At 41.3% G+C, this 25,361-nt stretch overlaps 1 protein-coding gene across 1 annotated transcript in view; it reads right to left on the bottom strand.

The window, feature by feature from the left end:
• Positions 1-6,602: 6,602 nt before the first annotated feature.
• MOV10L1 (Mov10 like RNA helicase 1) overlaps positions 6,603-25,361 on the bottom strand; it is a 41,247-nt gene continuing 22,488 nt past the window's right edge. Inside the window, exons 14-27 of the mRNA XM_060279556.1 lie at positions 24,952-25,010; positions 24,433-24,542; positions 22,941-23,031; positions 22,305-22,483; positions 21,110-21,256; positions 20,194-20,315; positions 19,488-19,587; positions 16,425-16,589; positions 14,386-14,559; positions 12,534-12,683; positions 11,266-11,373; positions 9,220-9,357; positions 7,560-7,651; positions 6,603-6,831 (exon numbers count right to left, since the gene is read on the bottom strand). Of these exons, the coding sequence (XP_060135539.1) occupies positions 6,822-6,831; positions 7,560-7,651; positions 9,220-9,357; positions 11,266-11,373; positions 12,534-12,683; positions 14,386-14,559; positions 16,425-16,589; positions 19,488-19,587; positions 20,194-20,315; positions 21,110-21,256; positions 22,305-22,483; positions 22,941-23,031; positions 24,433-24,542; positions 24,952-25,010 (1,645 nt within the window). The 3' untranslated portion in view covers positions 6,603-6,821. The remainder of the gene's footprint in view (positions 6,832-7,559; positions 7,652-9,219; positions 9,358-11,265; positions 11,374-12,533; positions 12,684-14,385; positions 14,560-16,424; positions 16,590-19,487; positions 19,588-20,193; positions 20,316-21,109; positions 21,257-22,304; positions 22,484-22,940; positions 23,032-24,432; positions 24,543-24,951; positions 25,011-25,361) is intronic.

The following is a 25,361-nucleotide window of genomic DNA, read 5'->3' as shown; positions in this document are numbered from 1 at the left end:
ACATTTTTTTGAAAAAAATCCCTGACGGGCGGGTCAGAATTTCACCAAAAATTTGACGTTCTCCAATTCACTCAAGAATGGTGCCAAAATGTTGCAAAGACTCCCCTGATACATTTGGCGGTGGAAAGAGAGGGGTTTTTATCATAGGAAATAAAATCAGGCCTCAACAACATAACCTGCGGGAAAACATTTTTTTGAAAAAAATCCCTGACCGGCGGGTCAGAATTTCACCAAAAATCTGACGTTCTCCAATTAACTCAAGAATGGTGCCAAAATGTTGCAAAGACTCCCCTGATACGTTTGGCGGTCGAAACAGAGGGGTTTTAATCATAGGAAATGAAATCAGACCTCGACAACTTAACCTGCGGGAAAACATTTTTTTTAAAAAAAAAACCCTGACCGGCGGGTCAGAATTTCACCAAAAATCTGACGTTCTCCAATTCACTCAGGAATGGTGTCAAAATGTTGCCAAGACTCCCCTGATACGTTTGGCGGTGGAAACAGAGGGGTTTTTATCAAAGGAAATAAAGTCAGACCTCGACAACTTAAGCTGCGGAAAAATATTTTTTTTAAAATAATCCCTGACCGGCGGGTCAGAATTTCACCAAAAATCTGACGTTCTCCAATTCACTCAGGAATGGTGTCAAAATGTTGCCAAGACTCCCCTGATACGTTTGGCAGTGGAAACAGAGGGGTTTTTATCATAGGAAATAAAATCAGACCTTGACAACTTAACCTGCGGAAAAATTTTTTTTTTTTTGAAAAAAACACTGACCGGCGGGTCAGAATTTCACCAAAAATCTGACGTTCTCCAATTCACTCAAGAATGGTGCCAAAATGCTGCAAAGACTGCCCTGATACGTTTGGCGGTAGATACAGAGGGGTTTTTATCATAGGAAATAAAATCAGGCCTCGACAACTTAACCTGCGGAAAAACATTTTTTTGAAAAAAATCCCTGACGGGCGGGTCAGAATTTCACCAAAAATTTGACGTTCTCCAATTCACTCAAGAATGGTGCCAAAATGTTGCAAAGACTCCCCTGATACATTTGGCGGTGGAAAGAGAGGGGTTTTTATCATAGGAAATAAAATCAGGCCTCAACAACATAACCTGCGGGAAAACATTTTTTTGAAAAAAATCCCTGACCGGCGGGTCAGAATTTCACCAAAAATCTGACGTTCTCCAATTAACTCAAGAATGGTGCCAAAATGTTGCAAAGACTCCCCTGATACGTTTGGCGGTCGAAACAGAGGGGTTTTAATCATAGGAAATGAAATCAGACCTCGACAACTTAACCTGCGGGAAAACATTTTTTTTAAAAAAAAAACCCTGACCGGCGGGTCAGAATTTCACCAAAAATTTGACGTTCTCCAATTCACTCAAGAATGGTGCCAAAATGTTGCAAAGACTCCCCTGATACATTTGGCGGTGGAAAGAGAGGGGTTTTTATCATAGGAAATAAAATCAGGCCTCAACAACATAACCTGCGGGAAAACATTTTTTTGAAAAAATCCCTGACCGGCGGGTCAGAATTTCACCAAAAATCTGACGTTCTCCAATTAACTCAAGAATGGTGCCAAAATGTTGCAAAGACTCCCCTGATACGTTTGGCGGTCGAAACAGAGGGGTTTTAATCATAGGAAATGAAATCAGACCTCGACAACTTAACCTGCGGGAAAACATTTTTTTTTTAAAAAAAACCCTGACCGGCGGGTCAGAATTTCACCAAAAATTTGACGTTCTCCAATTCACTCAAGAATGGTGCCAAAATGTTGCAAAGACTCCCCTGATACGTTTGGTGGTGGAAAGAGAGGGGTTTCTATCATAGGAAATAAAATCAGGCCTCGACAACTTAACCTGCGGGAAAACATTTTTTTGAAAAAATCCCTGACCGGCGGGTCAGAATTTCACCAAAAATCTGACGTTCTCCAATTCACTCAAGAATGGTGCCAAAATGTTGCAAAGACTCCCCTGATACGTTTGACGGTGGAAACAGAGGGGTTTTTATCATAGGAAATAAAATCAGGCCTCGACAACTTAACCTGCGGGAAAACATTTTTTTGAAAAAATCCCTGACCGGCGGGTCAGAATTTCACCAAAAATCTGACGTTCTCCATTTCACTCACGAATGGTGTCAAAATGTTGCAAAGACTCCCCTGATACGTTTGGCGGTGGAAACAGAGGGGTTTTTATCATAGGAAATGAAATCAGGCGTCGACAACTTAACCTGTGAGAAAACATTTTTTTGAAAAAAATCCCTGACGGGCGGGTCAGAATTTCACCAAAAATCTGACGTTCTCCAATTTACTCAAGAATGGTGCCAAAATGTTGCAAAAACTCCCCTGATACATTTGGCGGTGGAAAGAGAGGGGTTTTTATCATAGGAAATGAAATCAGGCCTCGACAACTTAACCTGCGAGAAAACATTTTTTTGAAAAAAATCCCTGACGGGCGGGTCAGAATTTCACCAAAAATTTGACGTTCTCCAATTCACTCAAGAATGGTGCCAAAATGTTGCAAAGACTCCCCTGATACATTTGGCGGTGGAAAGAGAGGGGTTTTTATCATAGGAAATAAAATCAGGCCTCAACAACATAACCTGCGGGAAAACATTTTTTTGAAAAAAATCCCTGACCGGCGGGTCAGAATTTCACCAAAAATCTGACGTTCTCCAATTAACTCAAGAATGGTGCCAAAATGTTGCAAAGACTCCCCTGATACGTTTGGCGGTGGAAACAGAGGGGTTTTTATCAAAGGAAATAAAGTCAGACCTCGACAACTTAAGCTGCGGAAAAATATTTTTTTTAAAATAATCCCTGACCGGCGGGTCAGAATTTCACCAAAAATCTGACGTTCTCCAATTCACTCAGGAATGGTGTCAAAATGTTGCCAAGACTCCCCTGATACGTTTGGCAGTGGAAACAGAGGGGTTTTTATCATAGGAAATAAAATCAGACCTTGACAACTTAACCTGCGGAAAAAAATTTTTTTTTTTGAAAAAAACACTGACCGGCGGGTCAGAATTTCACCAAAAATCTGACGTTCTCCAATTCACTCAAGAATGGTGCCAAAATGCTGCAAAGACTGCCCTGATACGTTTGGCGGTAGATACAGAGGGGTTTTTATCATAGGAAATAAAATCAGGCCTCGACAACTTAACCTGCGGAAAAATATTTTTTTGAAAAAATCCCTGACCGGTAGGTCAGAATTTCACCCAAAATCTGACGTTCTCCAATTAACTCAGGAATGGTCCCAAAATGTTGCCAAGACTCCCCTGATACGTTTGGCGGTGGAAACAGAGGGGTTTTTATCATAGGAAATGAAATCAGGCCTCGACAACTTAACCTGCGGAAAAACATTTTTTTGAAAAAAATCCCTGACGGGCGGGTCAGAATTTCACCAAAAATTTGACGTTCTCCAATTCACTCAAGAATGGTGCCAAAATGTTGCAAAGACTCCCCTGATACGTTTGGTGGTGGAAAGAGAGGGGTTTCTATCATAGGAAATAAAATCAGGCCTCGACAACTTAACCTGCGGGAAAACATTTTTTTGAAAAAATCCCTGACCGGCGGGTCAGAATTTCAACAAAAATCTGACGTTCTCCAATTCACTCAAGAATGGTGCCAAAAGGTTGCAAAGACTCCCCTGATACGTTTGACGGTGGAAACAGCTGTGTTTTTATCATAGGAAATGAAATCAGGCCTCGACAACTTAACCTGCGGGAAAACATTTTTTTTGAAAAAAAACCCTGACCGGCGGGTCAGAATTTCACCAAAAATCTGACGTTCTCCAATTCACTCAAGAATGGTACCAAAATGTTGGAAAGACTCCCCTGATACGTTTGGCGGTAGATACAGAGGGGTTTTTATCATAGGAAATAAAATCAGACCTCGACAACTTAACCTGTGGAAAAACATTTTTTTGAAAAAATCCCTGACCGGCGGGTTAGAATTTCACCAAAAATCTGACGATATCCAATTCACTCAAGAATGCTGCCAAAATGTTGCAAAAACTCCCCTGATACGTTGGGCGGTAAATACAGAGGGGTTTTTATCATAGGAAATAAAATCAGGCCTCGACAACTTAACCTGCGTAAAAACATTTTTTTAAAAAAAATCCCTGACCGGCGGGTCAGAATTTCACCAAAAATCTGACGTTCTCCAATTCCCTCAAGAATGGTACCAAAATGTTGCAAAGACTCCCCTGATACGTTTGGCGGTGGAAACAGCTGTGTTTTTATCATAGGAAATAAAATCAGACCTCGACAACTTAATCTGCGGAAAAACATTTTTTTTGAAAAAAAACGCTGACCGGCGGGTCAGAATTTCACCAAAAATCTGACGTTCTCCAATTCACTCAAGAATGGTACCAAAATGTTGGAAAGACTCCCCTGATACGTTTGGCGGTAGATACAGAGGGGTTTTTATCATAGGAAATAAAATCAGACCTCGACAACTTAACCTGTGGAAAAACATTTTTTTGAAAAAATCCCTGACCGGCGGGTCAGAATTTCACCAAAAATCTGACGATATCCAATTCACTCAAGAATGGTGCCAAAATGTTGCAAAAACTCCCCTGATACGTTGGGCGGTAAATACAGAGGGGTTTTTATCATAGGAAATAAAATCAGGCCTCGACAACTTAACCTGCGGGAAAACTTTTTTTAAAAAAAATCCCTGACCGGCGGGTCAGAATTCTACCAAAAATCTGACGTTCTCCAATTCACTCAAGAATGGTGCCAAAATGTTGCAAAGACTCCCCTGATATGTTTGGCGGTAGATACAGAGGGGTTTTTATCATAGGAAATGAAATCAGGCCTCGACAACTTAACCTGCGGAAAAACTTTTTTTTTAAAAAAAAAAAACCTGACCGGCGGGTCAGAATTTCACCAAAAATCTGATGTTCTCCAATTCACTCAAGAATGTTGCCAAAATGATGCAAAGACTCCCCTGATACGTTTGGCGGTGGAAACAGAGGGGTTTTTATCATAGGAAATAAAATCAGACCTCGACAACTTAACCTGCGTAAAAACATTTTTTTAAAAAAAATCCCTGACCGGCGGGTCAGAATTTCACCAAAAATCTGACGTTCTCCAATTCCCTCAAGAATGGTACCAAAATGTTGCAAAGACTCCCCTGATACGTTTGGCGGTGGAAACAGCTGTGTTTTTATCATAGGAAAAAAAATCAGACCTCGACAACTTAATCTGCGGAAAAACATTTTTTTTGAAAAAAAACCCTGACCGGCGGGTCAGAATTTCACCAAAAATCTGACGTTCTCCAATTCACTCAAGAATGGTACCAAAATGTTGCAAAGACTCCCCTGATACGTTTGGCGGTAGATACAGAGGGGTTTTTATCATAGGAAATAAAATCAGACCTCGACAACTTAACCTGTGGAAAAACATTTTTTTGAAAAAATCCCTGACCGGCGGGTCAGAATTTCACCAAAAATCTGACGATATCCAATTCACTCAAGAATGGTGCCAAAATGTTGCAAAAACTCCCCTGATACGTTGGGCGGTAAATACAGAGGGGTTTTTATCATAGGAAATAAAATCAGGCCTCGACAACTTAACCTGCGGGAAAACTTTTTTTAAAAAAAATCCCTGACCGGCGGGTCAGAATTCTACCAAAAATCTGACGTTCTCCAATTCACTCAAGAATGGTGCCAAAATGTTGCAAAGACTCCCCTGATATGTTTGGTGGCAGATACAGAAGGGTTTTTATCATAGGAAATAAAATCAGACCACGACAACTTAACCTGCGGAAAAACATTTTTTTGAAAAAATCCCTGACCGGCGGGTCAGAATTTCACCAAAAATCTGACGATATCCAATTCACTCAAGAATGGTGTCAAAATGTTGCAAAGACTCCCCTGATACGTTGGGCGGAGGAAACAGAGGGGTTTTTTTATCATAGGAAATAAAATCAGACCTTGACAACTTAACCTGCGGAAAAACTTTTTTTTTTTAAAAAAAACCCTGACCGGCGGGTCAGAATTTCACCAAAAATCTGACGTTCTCCAATTCACTCAAGAATGTTGCCAAGATGTTGCAAAGACTCCCCTGATACATTTGGCGGTAGATACAGAGGGGTTTTTATCATAGGAAATGAAATCAGGCCTCGACAACTTAACCTGCGGGAAAACATTTTTTTGAAAAAATCCCTGACCGGCGGGTCTGAATTTCACCAAAAATCTGACGTTCTCCAATTCACTCAAGAATGGTGCCAAAATGTTGCAAAGACTCCCCTGATACGTTTGGTGGTGGAAACAGAGGGGTTTTTATCATAGGGAATAAAATCAGGCCTCAACAACTTAACCTGCGGAAAAACATTTTTTTGAAAAAATCCCTGACCCGCCGGTAAGCTTATTAATCACATGTGGGGAATCTGTTGGGGAGTTGCTTGCCATTCTGCTTCCTAAAGGAAGGAAGAAACAGAAAGCAAGGACGGGTAGGGAGGAACTTTAGGGTTGTGTAACAGAAATATGCTACCAATATTTGCAGAAGGATGGGGTGCAGTTTAAACTACATCATAAAGTTGACACCACACCTTTAAACGGTGAACAAAGTATCTTACTATCATTCTTATTTCCATATATACAAGTCCCACAAGACAGACAACATGCAGAAAACTTTATTCAAATTAGTAATATTTAACAGCATAAAAATACAGCAACTTTGAAATAAACATTAAAGTGCTTTTGATACAAAGTTCTTAACCTGCCAGGGAAGTGCTGGCTTTCTATTTAACCAAACTTCGGGCAGATCGGGACATGGTCAGGAAGATTTAGCCGGTAGTGCAGCAAATCTTTTCAATTACTCAGACCTGTGGATTAACCAAGCAAGACAGGTAATGAAATAGCCCTGTTATTGATAACCCTTTTAGTTGAATAACCAGATCAAGAGCACTGGGAATCGTTTCAACAACCAAAGACAACATAGGGTACTGTATTTAAATTGCATACACACAATGGTGGTATTCAGCTAAGTTTTACTCAGAATCAACCTACTAAAATTAAAGGACCTAGCTTTGTCATATTTGTTAATTTCAGTGGGTCCACTCTAAGTAAACCCAAGTTGAATACCACCCTTAGTGTAGTAGTCGTTTCCTATTCCCACAAAAAACTGGGAATCACAGTTCTATGAAGTTAAACTGGCATAAAATGTTATAAGTACACATGTATACTTATAAATGTTATAAGTACACATGTATACCCAAATACTGTATGTTGAAATCCACACCAAATTCTAAAGTTGTTCCTCACACCTTTCACACATCTTACTGTTCTAAGCTCATCTATTCCTGGAAAATAGCAGTAAATTATTGTCTTCCTTATTCTGTTAAGATGCTACAGTTTTATAGTTTAAGGCTGTGAGCTGAACATTTTAACTGCATATTTCCTATACACAACATGCATTTTTATCACATGCTTTTTCAGATATGATAACACCAGTGGCAGATTTATCATTATATCCTTAAAAGCAGATTTTGGGAAAAAGAGCTACTGCTGATTTATCCCTCCCTCCCTTCACAAGTGCTGAAAAGACACTCACTGATTTAGATTTTGTAGTTCTCGTGGTAAGTCACAGCCAATGTAAGCTCCATTTGTCAAACTGTATTCCAACAGAGCACTAAAGCAGGCATCCTGACCAAATAATAATAATAAAAAGATTGTTAACAACTGCAGAATTTATGAATATAAATTTTAACAAAAGTAATCCTGCAACCAATTTATAACTTTACAGTATTTGAAAACAGCATGCCTAAAGAAGAATATCTTTAGAACATTCTCAGTAGCTGACTTTCATATAAAACTGTTGTTAGGAAACCTAGGACGCTATTGTATGAGCTGGACTGCAGCAAGCATATTCTAACACAGCCTTGTATTTAAACTTGCTTGCTAGCAGACTACCAGGAATTTCATGCGGACAAGTGAGCAGGCTCGGCAAGAAGGGATGGATCTGTTTCTTCGGCTAGTCTATTTTTAATGAGCATGTTACTTTTAAAAAGGTAACGGGAAAGGACCCCTGACAGTTAAGTCCAGTCACAGACAACTCTGGGGTTGAGGCACTCTTCTCGCTTTACAGGCCGAGGAAGCCGGCGTTTGTCCGCAGACAGTTTTTCCAGATCATGTGGCCAGCATGACTAAACCGCTTCTGGCAAAACCAGAGCAGTGCACGAAAACGCTGTTTACCTTCCTGCCGGAGCAGTACCTATTTATCTACTTGCACTTTGACATGCTTTCGAACTGCTAGGTTGGCAGGAGCTGGGACTAAGCAACAGGAGCTCACCCTGTCCTGGGGATTTGAACCGCCGACCTTCTGATCGGAAAGCCCAAGAGGCTCAGTGGTTTAGACCATGTCCCTATACAAACAGCTATTAAAATGAGGTGTTTGAAGAGTTTATTATGTGTGGGGTTTCTTAGCTTATATGATTTAGCCATATTTATATTTTAACTGTTGTTTTAATTTATGTTTCCATTGTTATAGCTTTAAGCTTGCAACTTACTCCAAAAGTTACAAATACTGTATGAAATACACCAAGAATGAAAACCACTCATCATTAATATCTATGCCATAATGGAAACTTCCTTTCTTCTTAGCTAATGCTTTATTGAATCATATTAATGATTTTGATGAACAATTTCTGATATTTTCTGATATTTTAAATTACTATGACTTTACTGAATTGATGAATTTGTTGCTGTTTGCTTTATTTAAATGTTATTGTGTTTGATAGTATAGTGATTGTAATGTTGTCGTTGTTTCAGTGCTTTTGAGGTCATTGTGAACTGCTTTGAGCTCAACATTTGTTGTTGGAAATGTGGAATAGAAACATTAAACCAAAATCAAATCAAATGATTGCGTTACATTTCTACTGAAAAATCTGGGTTCTTTTGGCTTCAGTCAAGAAATTATTGTTGCATCCCAGGCTGTTCCATCTTCAACATAGCCATGGCTGAATTCACCACATATTCAATATCATTATGACCCTTTTCACTCTCTCATGGGTTAATATTGCCTGAAGTAGAAAAGCTGGAATACATGAGCAGGTGTGAATGTATTCTAAATGAAAAGCCCTTGCATATAACTTTTACAGTATTTATACTAGATAGCCACAGGCAACCTGCCATTCCTCTCTGAAATTAACAGTTTTAACTGAAGCAAGCATGAATTCAACATTTTGCATTGGCAGATAGTAAGCAAGCCTTACTCTGACTAGCACATGAGGATTCCCCACTATAATGAGCAATGCCTTGGGTCTGGTAATTGCCACATTAAAGCGCTTTGAATTAGTAAGGAAACCTAAGAGTTGTCTTTCATCAGCAAATGAAGTTTCATTTGACCGAACCTGGAAGAAAGCAGAAACATTAAATCCTGCAAAGGTAATTCTACAGAAGTGTATATGTGTGTGCGCGCGCCCATATATACACTCACTGATACACACACATACTCTATGTCGTCTATACTCTATGTGTTAGGAGGTAACCACATTGCATTAGCTGTGCAACATCTGAGACTGCTGTGATTGGCTGGAGCAGTTGCAGGAGCTCCCAGCTAGAAGTTCAAAAGTCTATAATGCTCATTCCACAACTACTGCAGTGCATCTAGGATGCAAGGGCCTATGATAACAGCATGTGTGAGGGACAGCAGAGCCAGACCAGAGTCGGGTGATACAGTCCCTCAGAAATCCCAACAGAGTACTGGAGCCTCTCTGTTTGGCTACCAAGACAGCTAGCCAAAGGGAGTGAACAGCACTTTGGAAGGGAGAATACAAGGAGCATTTTCAGAGGGAGAGAGTTAGATAGGGACAGAGAGAGGGCTTGATTTGAGATGGGAGATAGGGATTAGGAGAGGATCTGACTGAGGGAGAACTGATTCTGATCTGAGTGGAACATCCACACTGAGGAGACTATCCATAGCAAGAGGAAAGAGCCTCGTGGCTTAGATAGGAAGACCAGGTTGAGTGTCTGGGGAAGGTATACAGACAGGAGTTAACTAGAGGGCTGAGTGTGAGCCAGGAGAGGTAGAAACTGTGGGAATACAGATTACCTGGGTCTTATTCTAGCCAGGAGCAGAGAGATCTTCTAGAAGGAAAAGACTCCCAAACCAGTTAAAAGGGGTGTAGTCACCCCCAAGGTCTGTTACACTATTTGGAAATGCCTCAGGCAGGAGTAGGATTGTTAAGAGGTTGGGTAACTGACAAAAAGTGCCCTTTGCTCGTGAACCAAAATATTAAGCTGTGAAGAAAGCTGTGCTGTGTCAAAAGTATTTTACTCTAACACCTGTCATAACTAAGTAAAGGAGTGAGAGTGAAATAACAGAAACTGAGTTCAGCATTTTACCATCTCTTCTAGAAAACTGAACATCTACCGGAAGTGTAAATCTTGATTTTTAGAAACTGACATTTAAGAAAAGTTGTGCATTTTACTACATTAACGCCTGACACCTTAAACTTAGTGTACTTAATAAGTTAACTGTTTCCTGAAAGAACACAACTCCACACCCATCCTTTTTTTACCAACTTTGTTTTGTAAATAAAACCTTTCTAATTTGTTCAATTTCTGCCTAAGACTCCAAATCACTAAGTTTTTCCTCACACAAGAATTCCAAAAGATAACCTGTGGAAATTTTGAAATTTAATTAATTGTAGTACCATGCGGTAGGTTCGCTACAGGTTTAACTGAGGCAGTTAGCAGTGGGATCTGCTACATTTTATTGGAGTTAGCAGTAGATCTGTTACACTGCAGGCATCCCCAAACTGCGGCCCTCCAGATGTTTTGGCCTACAACTCCCATGATCCCTAGCTAAGAGGACCAGTGGTCAGGGATGATGGGAATTGTAGTCCAAAACATCTGGAGGGCCGAAGTTTGGGGATGCCTTTGTTACAGTAACACGACTGCCATTTTAAGAAATATAACAGAGCACAATCCTATCCTCCCAACCACAAGTTCTGCCCTGGCCAGTGTGAGCTGCCAATGGTTTGGACTGTGGATTTGCCACTCTCCAGCTCTGACCAGCTGGACACTTTCCTGGGAGTAAGCATCCTGGGAGTTAGCGTCACGTAACAAGTGGGACTTATTTCTGAGCAAACCTGCAGAGGACTACATTGTCTGAACATGCTTATCTAAACTCTCTGCTGATCATTAAGAGTAATGCCACCTATTTTCACATTGTTCTGTTGCTTCCACTTGCAGCTCTTGAGAATGTGACCAACGCTTGGGTGCTTCAGACACACAAATAGCATCTCACTACATACTGTTGATAGGATGATCACTAGGAATTCTTGCCCTTGAAACTCCTCTACAGAGCCCACTTTGATGTCCGTTAAATCCACACTGCGCAAGAGAATTCTGATTTTTTCTACCTAAAGTAGAGACAGTATGGCAATTATATTTCGGTTATGGCATTCAACACAGCTAGCATTAAACAGATGAGCAAGAAATTCAGTTCCTGAAATCCAACTCTGAATATGGACCACAGACCAAAAAAGGTTAACCTCCCCAGAGCTAAACACATAACATAAAGGAGAACTGTAAATTTAGGTGGCCTTATGTGAAAACATCCTGTTGCCTATGTAATGCTTTACTAACTTTAGATTAAGATCCGCCATCACTTAAATCCACTCTTGCATCTTTCAAAATTATTAGCTATATGTGATGTAGTAAAGGACATACATATTGGCTTGGATCTTAACAAGGCTTCTGCAAATGAAAAGTCTTTATGTTCATGGAGGAGACTGAGATCTAGGAAACAACCCTACTGGTGGAAGAAGATGCATTTGGGAAGTGGCAAAAGTTAGGTCACACTGTGATGTAGATCTATCCAATTATCAGTTTCTCAAATATGCGAACCAAAACACTGCAATCCTTCAAAACGTGCAGTTCTCCAACTCTATAGTGGGTATAGAAACATGCACCTTAGGGGAAGTGTGCCTAAAAATACATTTATTAGAAAAAAATAACATGTGCAAATGCACTACAGGAGGGCAAATTGCTAACAAAAATCAGCATGTGAGAAAAAAAAATGTGTATATTTGTCAAAATGAGCTCTAAAATTCCGGTGAATTCTCATGGGGACTTTTTGTTGGATGGGCAAATCACAGTTTTATGAGGAAATGTTGAACTTAAATACAGTACTAGAAAAATAAGAAACCGAAAGAAACCAAAATGGACAAGATTTGCCTATCTCTAACGTACACTTTATTGTCTGGGGAAAATATTCTAACAACTTCAGCAATATTAGCAGACATGTCCCCAGCCAGATGTGTTATAAATAACGATCATTAATTATTATTATTATTATTATTATTATTATTATTATTATGAACCTTTTAACAGTTTTTTATAGTTGTGACTGCCATCCCACAACATGGCTTTTAGAACCTCTCAGGGTAAGCTTACAATACCACCCCAGGTAACAACAAAAACATGTACCAATAACATTCAATACAAAAAGAAAACAAAGAACAGACAAAAAACAAAGAATAGCATTAGCACAATAGAAATCCATAGCATGAAGCCATACCTGCTTTTGATAAGGCGTAATCACTCCAATATCTTTCTGTGACACTGTATGGTAGATGCTTTTGGCAACAAGGCAACAATAAAACATTACTTGGACTGCTTCTTTAGGATTGAACCAAGAAGGATTATAGCCTTCGCGTGTTTCAGTGCCCTGGCAATTGGGAGGCGAGAAAAGAAGACCGTCAACAATGCACTTTATATTTATTTTCCTGAAAATCTGATAGCCTGTTTTATTCTCATGATAACCATTTTGATAAGAAAAGTGACTTTAATGTGGTTATCACCAAACAAATAATGCATTTACCAGAAAAAGTCATGTATTTCAACGAAATTGGAATCATTATTTTTTTTAATGAAAAATCTGTCAAAATCTTTCTACAATTTCTTTTAGTTAAGTACTTGTATTTACTTGATTTAGGGGGGCAGCTGCCCTTCCCGGCAATGCGCATGCTTAGACCCTAAGTTTTGCCAACCTCTCTTTAAAGGTAAATTTCTTTTTTGTTGCAGCTAGACTGGTTGCAATACAAATTTTAGTTACACAAATTTTTGCAATTAATGCTGTCATCTCTTGCTTTCAGTATTCCATGAGTAGACTGAACAATTCCAAACTAGAACTTATGGGCATTCTTCTAAGCAATGGGGCAATAATTTTGTATAGACATCTTGATAATACAGGCAATGTAAAAGAACATGGTCTATGGCAGGGGCCCCCAAACTTATCTCGCCGAGGGCTGGTGCTGCCAGCGCCAATTGCGCTGCGGTTTGGAGCGCGCCGGAGCACACGTCCATACGCATGCGCACATGTGATTTTCGGCGCACTTCTGGGTCGCCGGAAAAACGTAAATAGCTTGTGCGCATGTGCATAGGCCTCCTCCGGCCCGGAAGTGCACCGGAATTGACACTTGCACATGTGCACAAGCTGTTTCCGACGCTTTAGCGACCCAAAAGTGGGCAGCCGCGCCGGGCTGCACCGGTAAGAGCGGGTGGCGGCAGCGAGCGGCGGGGGTCCCCAGGGGCCACATAAATGAGCCTCGCGGGCCACATCTGGCCCCCGGGCCGTAGTTTGGGGAAGCCTGGTCTATGGTCTCTATCTCTCTGTTGTTAAAGGGAAGAGCCTTTTGACAAAAGGGATTTTTCTGTAGCACCCATCTAGAAGTGCAGATGGAGGGGCAGTACACATTGCAGGTGTAAAGGCTCTCCTATGACTATGTACCTTTTATTGTTTTACTATATAGTTTGCATTAGCAATGAAGAAAAAATAGGGTGTCCTCTGAATGACACCACTGTTAGTTTGGTAAGTTTTAGGCTTCTTGAAAGAAGGCAGGAGACCACAGAGGGCTCATTGGCCCATTTCTATACCTGGCTTTTTAATGCTTGCAAGACACCTAGAAACCAAGGATGAATGATGCTGTGGTTGTCAGTTTAAACTAGTGTCCTGAAATTATAAAATGCTCACTGATGTTTTTCTGAAGCTCGACAAGCATATTCCAAATACCCTCATAGGAAACAGCCTTATTCCAAGTCAGACCAGTGGTGCAATCTACCCCAGTATTGCAGATTCTGGCTGGCAGTGGCAGTTTTAGCAAGGGTCTCTCCAAGCCATGCCTAGAGATTGAACCTGGGACCTTCTGCAAGTATAGCAAGTACCCTACCACTCACCAAGCACCTGTTACCCTTCCCTTGCACCAATAAGCAAACCTAATATATGTTTCCTGCATTATCCAATTCACACAGCATCAAAAGTGTGTCTACATGATCCTGCGCAAATAGCAATTTATACACTTTTGCGCACCCAAGATCCGCACATAAGTAGCCTCTGCCCAGTTCTTTGGATACAAACATGTTTTACATACTCTCATTCCATGGAAAATCAGGGGGAAACCTTTCCTTGGCAGCTGCTTCCATCCCAACAAAGAGTTTGTTACGGAAGGATCAGCACACACTTCCAACTCCTTATGGTAAAAGAGTCTAGATGGCAATGTGAGCAGTGCAGCATGTGACCTGTAATTCTTCACAAGCTTTGTAATCTGCAAGCAAAGAAAGTAAAATCCAGAACAGGGAGCTGTACATTATTATCTCAAGCAAACACTTATTGGTACATGGGGTCAGTTTTGCCACCTTTCAAAGAATGTCACTTCTGGAAGTGGCTACCTGATGGACTGCACTGGGAATATGTCTGTAGTTTAGATGTAAGGTAAGGTAAAGGTGGGACCCAGGTGGCGCTGTGGGTTAAACCACTGAGCCTAGGGCTTGCTGATCAGAAGGTCAGCGGTTCGAATCCCTGTGATGGGGTGAGCTCCCGTTGCTCGGTCCCAGCTCCTGCCAACCTAGCAGTTCGAAAGCACGTCAAAATGCAAGTAGATAAATAGGAACCGCTACAGCGGGAAGGTAAACGGCGTTTCCGTGTACTGCTCTGGTTCGCCAGAAGCGGCTTTGTCATGCTGGCCACATGACCTGGAAAGCTATACGCCGGCTCCCTCGGCCAATAATGCGAGATGAGCGCGCAACCCCAGAGTCGGTCACGACTGGACCTAATGGTCAGGGGTCCCTTTACCTTTAAGGTAAAGGTAAAGGACCCCTGGACGGTTAAGACCAGTCAAAGGCGACTATGGGGTGCGGTGCTCATCTCGCTTTTGTCCAGGGGAGCTGGGGTTTGTCCACAGACAGCTTTCTGTCATGCTACTAAAGCGCTTCTGGCACAATAGAACACCGTGACGAGTGCCAGAGCATACAGAAATGCTGTTTACTTTCCCACCACAGCGGTAAATATTTATCTACTCACATTGGTATGCTTTCAAACTGCTAGGTTTGCAGAAGCTGGGACAGAGCAATGGGAGCTCGCCCCATCGCATGAATTCAAACTGCTGGCCTTCTGATCAGCAAGCCCCAAAAGTGCCAACCACGTCCCTAGTTTAGATGTATAGATTGGTTCAGTTTGTGTTGATCTTTGCCAGCCCAGGTAATAAGACTGGAACAGGAGCTGTGCAGGCCACATTCTTCCCAGGGAGAAGAAACTTGAGTTCCCCAAGACAGATTCCATCAATGCCCCCAATCATACACAATGGCACTGACTCGCTAGGCTGGGGAGCCCCAAATGTTTCCAATCTTAAAGATGTGATGCTACTTGCTGATTACACCTGTTTGAAAAGGCTACTGGAGTCAATGTTAGAATTTGTACTGCATCTTAGATCTGCTATAAAATATCTATTGAGAGGTGAAGGAATTGCCTACAATACAGTAGCTTGCATTTAATGAAGAGATACAAGATTATATACTATACATCAGAGTGGAGAATCTTTTTCAGGTTGAGGGCTGTGTTTCATCTGGGCAGCCTTCCGGGGTCATGTGCTAGTGGTGGGTGGGGCCAGAGGCAAAAGTGGGAGGGGCAAGAAATATGAATTTTATCTTAGTGCAGTATGCTAGTTTCTACACACCTGCAGCCACCATCACCCCTGCTCTGTCCTCTATAAATACAAGCAAGTATTATGGGGATGACAAGTTCTGATGAAACATGGTTTTATCTGGTATTCATAACATTTGTTTTGTATTCTTTCGGTATCAGCAAAACCACTGGTTGACTATTGTACAGTGGTACCTCTGGATACGAACGGGATCCGTTCCGGAGCCCCGTATGCATCGAGCAGTACTTACCCTGAAGCACCGAATCTGTGCATGCTCCCTGTACGATTTGGCGCTTCTGCGCATGCCGTCATTCGGCATGTCTGCGCATGCGCGAATCACCGAACCCGGAAGTAACCCGTTCTGTTACTTTCGGGTTTGGTGCATACATAACCCATGTTGTACGCAACCCGCAGCATTCGTATCTAGAGGTATGACTGTACTGAATAACTTCAAAGACTGAGCAGTTAACACCATTCCCCAATTAACTTACCAACAGAGGATTGTATGATTCAGTAGCACCAAAAGCCTCCTCATCTCTCTTATATAGAGATCGACTCATCAGTCTCTCCAGCAGGGAAATGTGCAATCCATAAACTGAAGCAAGCCTGGATTTTATTACTGGACCTAGCTGCATTGGATCACCTGAAAGGACTATCTATAAATAAAATTGTTTATTATTATTTTAAAAAGGGAAACTCAAAATCAAGTTTTAATGTAACATTTTCATGCAATATATTTACAAAACATGTTCAGAGGATCCAGTAATGGGCTGTAGGAAGGCTAACAAAGTGAGGCTAAATACAGATTTTTAAAAAAGAGGTGCTGTTGATGAATGGTCTATCAGTCTAGGGAAGTGGTATTCAGTCTGCTCTAGATCCCCACTCCTCTCTTAAGGCCAGCGTTCACAATTGAAGAGGGGTGAGGGGGTACTGTGTGGTCCACCACTGCTGGTAAATGCTCAGGTGGGCAGCAAAAGCTTGCACTGGCTTCTATCAGCTCTGGTTGGTGAGAGCTAAATGGGCCTGCTTGAAAGGCACAACTGGACTGGATTCGAAAGGCACAGCTAGACTGATTTACTGCAATGCACTGCGTATACAGTATGGCATATTCAGAAACTACAGCTGGTCTAAAACACGACAGCTGGACTATTAAGTGGGAATGAACTCTCTGAGCACATCATGCCAGTATTAAGAGTGCTTCACTGGCTAGTGGGATAGTACTTTGTTTCCACACTCCAGTGCTGGTTTTCACCTTTAAAGCCCTAAATGGCATGAGTCCCAAGTAACTCAAGTACCACCCTTCTTCAAATTAACCTGCTGAGCAGTTAAGATCTTTGTCTGAAGCCATTCTCTTGGGTACTCACATATTCTGAAATTAGATGGGTGACTACTAGAGCCCCCCCCCCCCGTGATGGCTTCCAATTATGAATTTCCAATATCGAGCATATGGGTCTGGGAAGCACCAGGCAGTCTTTCAGGCTCTTAGTGGAATAACTGAGTTTATGGGTAATTTGTTTCTCCCTAAATCTGAATTAATTGTTTTAATATCTACTGGTTTCAAGATTTTATTGCTGTATTGTACTGCCTGTTGCTGCTATTTTATTGTTTTGACAGCCACCTAGAAACGTTTGCAAAAAGGCAGCATTTGTCAACTGGGCCCACAGTTCTCCTGCCTACAGTTAAGTCACTGAAATCTTCTGTCTGGAGTTGCTATGGAAAGATATATCGAGAACAATAATGTGCAATATGGAAGAAGAGCCAGTTCAGTCATTCCTCCTACTCAGGCCAATATCTTTCCCTTTTTTTTATAAAAAAATATATTTTTTATTAATTTTCCAATTAGAACCAATTATATCACATTCATTATTTCAAATTATACACATATATATATCAATCAAACCGAATGTTATGCCAAATCGTCTAGAGAATTTTTTATTTGGGTTCCCATGCTTTAAGAAATTGGGGATTCCTCGCAACCGTCCACTGCCGTCTTTTTTCTAAAGTTCAAATCGTCCTCCAAGTTCATAATAATCCAGATCTTCCCCTTACAGTCACATAGATGTTTTCCACTTTCAACCGATTGTTTCCCAGCTGCTGAGATAAATATCAAACAAGGTTTCACAAATGTTCTTTCTCCTGTGTGGGTTAATCAGTCCAGCCTCCCCATAAATCTTCTTGGTCTGGAGCTCCCTGTTGCGTCGACTCTCAACACGAAGCAGCGCCATCTTAAAAAACTCAAATCACTTTCGTTTTCTCTCATAGCCATGAAGATTAACGATCTTTATAGAATTTACAGCTTTTCCAGGCAGAAGACCCAAACATCAAACCATAAACTCTTGGTAAATTAATGGATCTCCTTGCCCTATAGCTGAACTTAGCTTCAGGTCGCTGCTCCAATTCAAAGTGCGTCACAGCTCATAAATCCTCCGAACGCGTCCAGGACTCCTTCCGTCCGACTAGGGGGGGGGGCTTTTCTCATCGGCAACTCCACATCTTTAAAAAATATGCTCAGTAACAACAGTTTATAAAGTTCAACTCACACAGTCTTTTGCTTCTCTTTCACTCCAAACAAGCCAGGACATCGCGTCTGGGAAGGTACGAAGTATGAAGAAAAATAAAAAAAAACTCAATTCCCTTATCGCTCCGTCCCCATCAATCCTTCTTCCAGATGATATACAGCCTTTGACTCCTCTCCCTCAGCAGCATAAATTTCTCAGCAGTAAACAGCGCTTCTTCCCCTCCTTCTGAAGTATGTCCATAGTTTTAAGCCTAATTATCTTCTTTAACCATGGAAATCCCCGCCATGCAGATTAGCGTCCGGGAGTCCTGGCCCTCGTAAGTGCTTTTCAGCCCAAGCTCCCCCCACTCCATAAACAGTCGGAGTGGGTCTGGGGGCATCGCGGGCCAGCGGCCCCTCTCCGTAACCCCCGGAGAGGGTAGGGGGTTGCCATTTACTCCCCTAGCAACCGCCAAATTCCTCACGAAGGTCAGAGGGATGGAAAACAGGTCCGCCATTCCTGCCGGCGGAAACCGGAACCTCAGGCCAATATCTTTCCCAGCCCTTCTCAAGAATTCCTCTCTTCCTTTTCTTTTTTTAGCTGGAGATGCTGGAATTAGACATGAACATTAATTTGTGACCATGTGGCCTATTACCTTACTAAGGCTTAACAGTGTTTGATAACTACAATATTGCAACAACATGACAATTAAAAATCAAATACATTGTCATTTAGACCATGTTCACACTATCAAATCTTGTCTTAAGAAGCATGAGATTCACGCATCCCCTTTGCTCCTGTTTGGCTTCTGTTTTTGCCAGCAAATGAGCCTGGAAGTCACAATCAGGTTTTGCAGCTTGGGCAAAGGAAGAAATGAAGTAGTTGCATGCAGCGAGTGCTTTTGTAGAAGCACATCCTTAATATCATATGCACCAGCAGCATATGACAAGATCTTCCAAAAATTTAGTATTTTCTTCTTTCTAGAAAATTTATTTCACAACTCTCAAAGGAAAGGAAAGAGGCTCAACCCAACCAAGGCGGTAGTAACGTACACACCTGCCCACTGACTTCTGAAATCAGCCCCAGTGGAATGAGGGTTTCTGGTTCACTGGCCTGTCCTGCTTCATCCACAAAGGCATGTGTAAAGTGTCCAAGCCTAGAGTTAATAGAACAAAAGTTGAAATTGCTGTCTTGTTGCATGTTCTGCCACCCTGTGGTGGTACCAAAGCAATTATTTAAAAAACCAGAAATAATATACTTGTGAATGAATAGTGTTTCAATCCAGTTAAAGCCTTTGATTATCAATTTGTACAAGTTTAAACAGGCGGCCTTGGGGCTGCTTCACATACGTTACAATAAAGTGAACATACATAATCACCTAACATGCTGATATGTGAACGAACTTTGCAAGACTTGAGGCTTGTGCAATCCTTTCTTTTGCTCATTTACAATCCGTGGAGCTCATGTGCTCCCCTCTCCTCCTCTTTCATTCATGAAGAAGAGATGGGAAAACTTTTGCCAGTAGAAGCAGTGGGTGACAAGGTCACTCAGTGAGTTTCATGGAATTTTTTGATAGTTAAAACGACATGTTAAAATATTCAATGACTCAGCTTCTACTGTGAAACACATTATGAATAAAGACCACAGAATGATGGGATGTTTTTGAATTTCCTCATTTTTTTGGTTCAGGTGACTACCTTGGGGGCATCTTTACATCCCTGTCTTGTTCTGAATGTTTCACAAAAACATGGATTTGCAATACCTTATTCCTATTTGGTAGAACATTCCTGCACTGCTGCATGTCACTATAATGATCCTGAATCGAGATGCTTTCCAAATGTCTTCTCCATCTTTGCTGTAAAGCTTTATCACATCACTGAGAGTCTATCAACACAAGCCAGTAATTCTGCATTAAGTATTTTTATCACAGGGTTAATGTACAGCGTATAGCTCATGTACACAGAAGGCACTACAGTAAGCCTGCAACTTACGTACATTTAACTTGTGAGCATTCACTTTTATTTGAGTGGCAAAAAAAAATCTTTAAAGGGGGGTAAGGTTCCATGAAAAATGACTTTGGCGATCCTACCTGCAGTTGCACTCAATGGGTTTTGACTATATGCAATTTTGGCTTTAGGTGCAATCCCTGGAAGCTAACCCCTGTGTAAGTTGTGGCCTTACCATACGCCAAAACCAAAGCATAATTTTAAAGACTGGGGGAAAAGATGCCAATAACTTGTTTTTCTTTCTGGGAAGTTTTACTGACTGCAAGTCAACAATTCTGAACTACATGGGACCAAATGTCTTGACTCCATATAAGGCAGCTTTCTATGTTCCTAAGTACTGCTCAGTACAAATAAAGGGAGAAAAACAGCAATGAACTAAACAAACTTATTGTATATAGCCAATGCAGTACTAAGCAAACTTATTGTATATAGCCAATGCTGAGCTTTTAAGTCCAGCATCCCCAAACTGTGGCCCTCCAGATGTTTTGGCCTACAACTCCCATGATCCCTAGCTAAGAGGACCAGTGGTCAGGGATGATGGGAATTGTAGTCCAAAACATCTGGAGGGCCGAAGTTTGGGGATGCCTGTTTTAAGTGCATGATCTACCTCATAATCCAATTAAGATACAATGAAGTCACATGGGGCACATCAAGCTTTAAAATAAAAATTACCTCTTCATTTCTGCTGGAAGCGTTAACTCTGACCATAACTCCTGGCTTTAACAAGTTGCTGTCATGAAGTCGTGAACAAACTAGATCTGATGCACTGTTTGATGGCGCGCAGACCAGTATTCGGCTGTCTGGTAAGGTGTAATGTATCTAAAGTTTTAATTTTAAAAAATCACAAATTGTTAAAAATACTGAACAGATTTTTTTTGCTATTTTTTTATTTATTCATGTCATCTGCCATTTAATAAACAAAGACCAACATTTGTAATAGTGATTTCCCCCTATTCACTCAAGTTCCAAAATTCACGTGTTATTATGAAATCTTCTTGAAAAGAGACTAAGATAGGTATAATGCTGCCTTCAAAATACCTCCATTATCTACCAATTACAGCTGCATTCACATGTCATGGTAAACCACAGTTAATGGTTCACTGTGAATGCATATATGGTGCCTGCTTCATTCCTCCCATAGTATGAGCAACAAAACATGATCTTTGGGCTTAGCGTTGCGTTGTGTCCAACCTGGGAATTGTGGTTTGCTTTGTAGTTTACTGTTCACACTTGTGCTAGGGGAGATACAAAGCACAAACAATCTCTACATCCAAAGCAAACCACTAACTATGGGTTACCATGGCGTGAGAATACTGGCTACGCATCAAATTAGGGTTTCCCCTTTTTATATTGATCCGCCATAAAAGGTTTCCATTCTGAAACACATTTAGTTGCACCCCTTCATTACATCAGAGCAACATCACTGTGCTGAGTCTCACACCCAGATGATTACAGTGTAGACAGGGCAGGTCATTCTGTCCGCAAATCAGAAATTACTTGTGGTAGAACTCTATTGCAGTCAATGCCTTGGTTTTCTCTTTCTACCTTCTCAAGCAATAGAAATGCACCTCAAAGCTAATTCATTGTTACACAAATTACAGTCGTATCTTGGTTTTCAAACTGCTTAGTTCTCAGATGTTTTGGCCCCTAAACGCTGCAAATCAGTGACTGTTCTGGTTTGCGGACTATTTTTGGAAGCCGAATGTCCGACAGGGATTCCAATTGGCTGCAGGAGCTTCCTGCAGCCAATAAAAAGCCGCACTGAATATTTTGGAAGGCAAACGTATTCCATTCGACTTCCAAGGTACGACTGTAGTTGACAAAGCTAAAAGTGTCGAAACCCAAATATATTGTTGCTAACTGTTACCTGCAAAATTGCTTCAATCACTGTGACAGTTTTACCAGTTCCTGGTGGTCCAAAGAGAATGTAAGGAGTTGGACGACATTCACCACTTAGAATCCTTTTCACTGCTAGTTTCTGATGCTCATTCAGCATGGGATTGAAGAAGTCACACTTTCTTCTACTGGATATTGAAGTTCCATTAACTACATTCAAAATTGTGTATATTAAAAAGTGTTTTTCTTTGGCTTGCAAATAATTTTTAAAAGTCAGTATTTAAACGTTTTTCTATTATTTATAATATTCTTAAAGAAACAAATATATCTAAAAACACCAGCCAAATATAGAAAGTTTACCCTAAAATACAGCAGGTCCACCAAACCACTTTATATTAAGCAGAAATAAACCATGCATTAAGCTTATACAGTGGTACCTGGGGTTAAGAACAAATTGTTCTGGAGGTCCGTTCTTAACCTGAAACTGTTCTTAACCTGAGGTACTACTTTAGCTAATGGGGCCTCCCACTGCCGCCACCGCACAATTTCTGTTCTCATCCTGAAGCAAAGTTCTTAACGTGAGGTACTATTTCTGGGTTAGTGGAGTCTGTAACCCGAAGCGTCTGTAACTTGAAGTGTCTGTAACCCGAGGTACCACTGTACTAACTTGTTTGTGTGGCAACAGTCACCACGTCAGAAATGACAGCTGCCTCGTCTTTTGGCATCCTTCTTTCATTGCCATTTTGTACCCTCTTATCCTGCAAGTAGCAAAAGAGAAGATCAACAGTATTTAAATATACAGTATTTAAAAAAATAGTGGCATCTGTTCAAATTTTAGATTTGATAATTGCTAATGCAAGTCATGACTTAATAATTTCAGGCACAGCTTATTCATGTGTACATTCCAAAGAGACTTCAAACAGTTTGCATATACAACACTGCTCGGAAAAACATTTGAAAAATGTTTGGAAAAGCATTCTTAAAATGTGAAGAGAGAAGACAATGCACTTTTCTCCTCATGCTGTCCCTGACTTAACTAAACACATTGGGAAGAAGAGAGAGATTAGTTGCTTAATTTGGAAGAGGGAGAAGATGTCCATGCTTAACCTCCAGGTACAGCTACTCTGGGCCTTTTCCATTCTGGTAAGCAAAATTTAAAGTTTATGATGGAAGGAGTAAAACAGGGCCTGAAAAAGCCAATAAAGATTTAATAGAAATTCCCCAGAGAGATCAGTGAGCTGTAGAGGCCAGACAGGGCATGCAGCTACCCAGCTTAGTCATGCAGCTATTCAAAAGAGCTATGCAAACATGCAGCCAAACTCCAGGTTTCTCTGGTTTGAATATTTTTCCCACCAGGAATTTAGGAGTATAGCACATCAACTCTGCCAACCCGTTCGAGCAATGTTTACAGAAGAGTGTTTGGCATACTTGGATGCAACAATGCAAAAAGCCCGCTGAAATGAAGGGGTAGGGAAAAGGATCTGCTTGGTAGGCTGGACCCCCACTTTGATAGGTGGGTGGGGCTTAATTTAAATTCAACCCTCCCCCTTGTGACAGGGATTGGTTCCACTTGGGAGCAGATCCCAGTGGCACTTGCACCAAAATTTAAGAAGTGTGGAGTGCAACCCCTGCTTGCAGAGGAGCAACTGGAAGTGCACACTAACACTCTTGAATATTCCCTTGCAGCTGTGGCCTTACCCACCCCACACCTGACAGCTTCATAGGTCAGACTACTGGTCTGGTCTGGGGGCCGGAGGTTCCCTATGGCTGCTCTAGCATAAGAGGAATCTGCATCAGTTTCCTCTGGCAGGTCATCTCTTTAGTACTCATCTATAGGGAAAACTATAACGGAGGCATTACAAAGGGCAGAAGGCATAGATGGTGAAGATGTGAAATTGCTATGGAGAAAAACATGTATGAGTTATTAATTTCAGAACTTCGGTTTGCATTTTCAAGACAGAAAACAAACTACTGTATGGAACATCCCAAATGACATTCTGACGTTAATATCCAAGTATAAAATGTTGGCAAGTAGGCTATTTATAGTGGCAAAGGAACAAAATTAGGTTCTCTTATACATGAACTTTACAGACTGCCACACCATTTGGTAGTAAATAGCTTATTGTAAAGCGGATAATAAATGGATGGCAAAGGCATACCTCATCTTCTTCTGTGATGTTTTGCTTTTGTGCATCGGAAAGACATTCTGAATCACGCCACTGCTTGACAACTTGTGGAGATTGCACAGTGACACGATCTGGAAATAAAACTTGGGAAGGAACAGGAAGGAGAGGGAAATGGGAATGGTATATAATTCTGAATAAGAATTTGATCCACTGAATTGCTTTAATAGAAACTGACAGTAGAAGATCTCAACATTATTTATACTTGCAGTCTTTTAAGGACCAGAATTTCAATACAGTAGTGTCTTCCCTCAGCCTAACCCTTTTTCAGCTGAAGTAGCCCACGGGGACAGGGGGGAATCAAAGTTACAAAGTCAGCAAAAATTCAAACAGTAACACTCTCTCCAAAGTGCATTAGTTATTCCCCTGTGGGCACAAAGACTTGCAACTTCAAACCTCAACTCCAGTTCTACACCAAAAAACTGCCCCGAGACACATCAGTAGTGGCGTATGGTAATGTAGAAAAACTGATCTGATATGTGACAAATATCCCACCTTTTTCTCCTAAATGTATGGCTTGTTCTACTGCAAAATGGCATCTTCGGCTGGTGGTCCTGTCAACAGATCAGATTACTAGTAAGAGACTACAATAGTATCCATAATCAACATACGTAACATACCTGTGAGGGACAGAAGTTATAGACAGCCGCCTCCCATCTTATCCACAAGCTCTTCCCCAAGCGCAAGTGGGAGCGGGGAGGGGGATGTCTCTAGTGAGGAATCAGGAAGTAGGAGCCAGGGCTCGGGCAAGGTAGCTGAGCCAAGGCGCCGCTTGGGAACGGAAGGGGGAAGCAGGGAAGCCGCGGGAAGAAGACCGACCCCAGCGACCCCGGAATTGCGCAGGAAATGTCATGGGCAGAGATTTAGTATCCCCAGGCTACTTTGCTGGAGGAAAACGCGGGAAT

The sequence above is a fragment of the Zootoca vivipara genome, chromosome 10, assembly GCF_963506605.1.
Source record: "Zootoca vivipara chromosome 10, rZooViv1.1, whole genome shotgun sequence".
NCBI classification, from domain to species: domain Eukaryota; kingdom Metazoa; phylum Chordata; class Lepidosauria; order Squamata; family Lacertidae; genus Zootoca; species Zootoca vivipara.
Note: the sequence above shows the minus strand (reverse complement) of the source record. Positions and strands in the feature narration are given on the sequence as shown.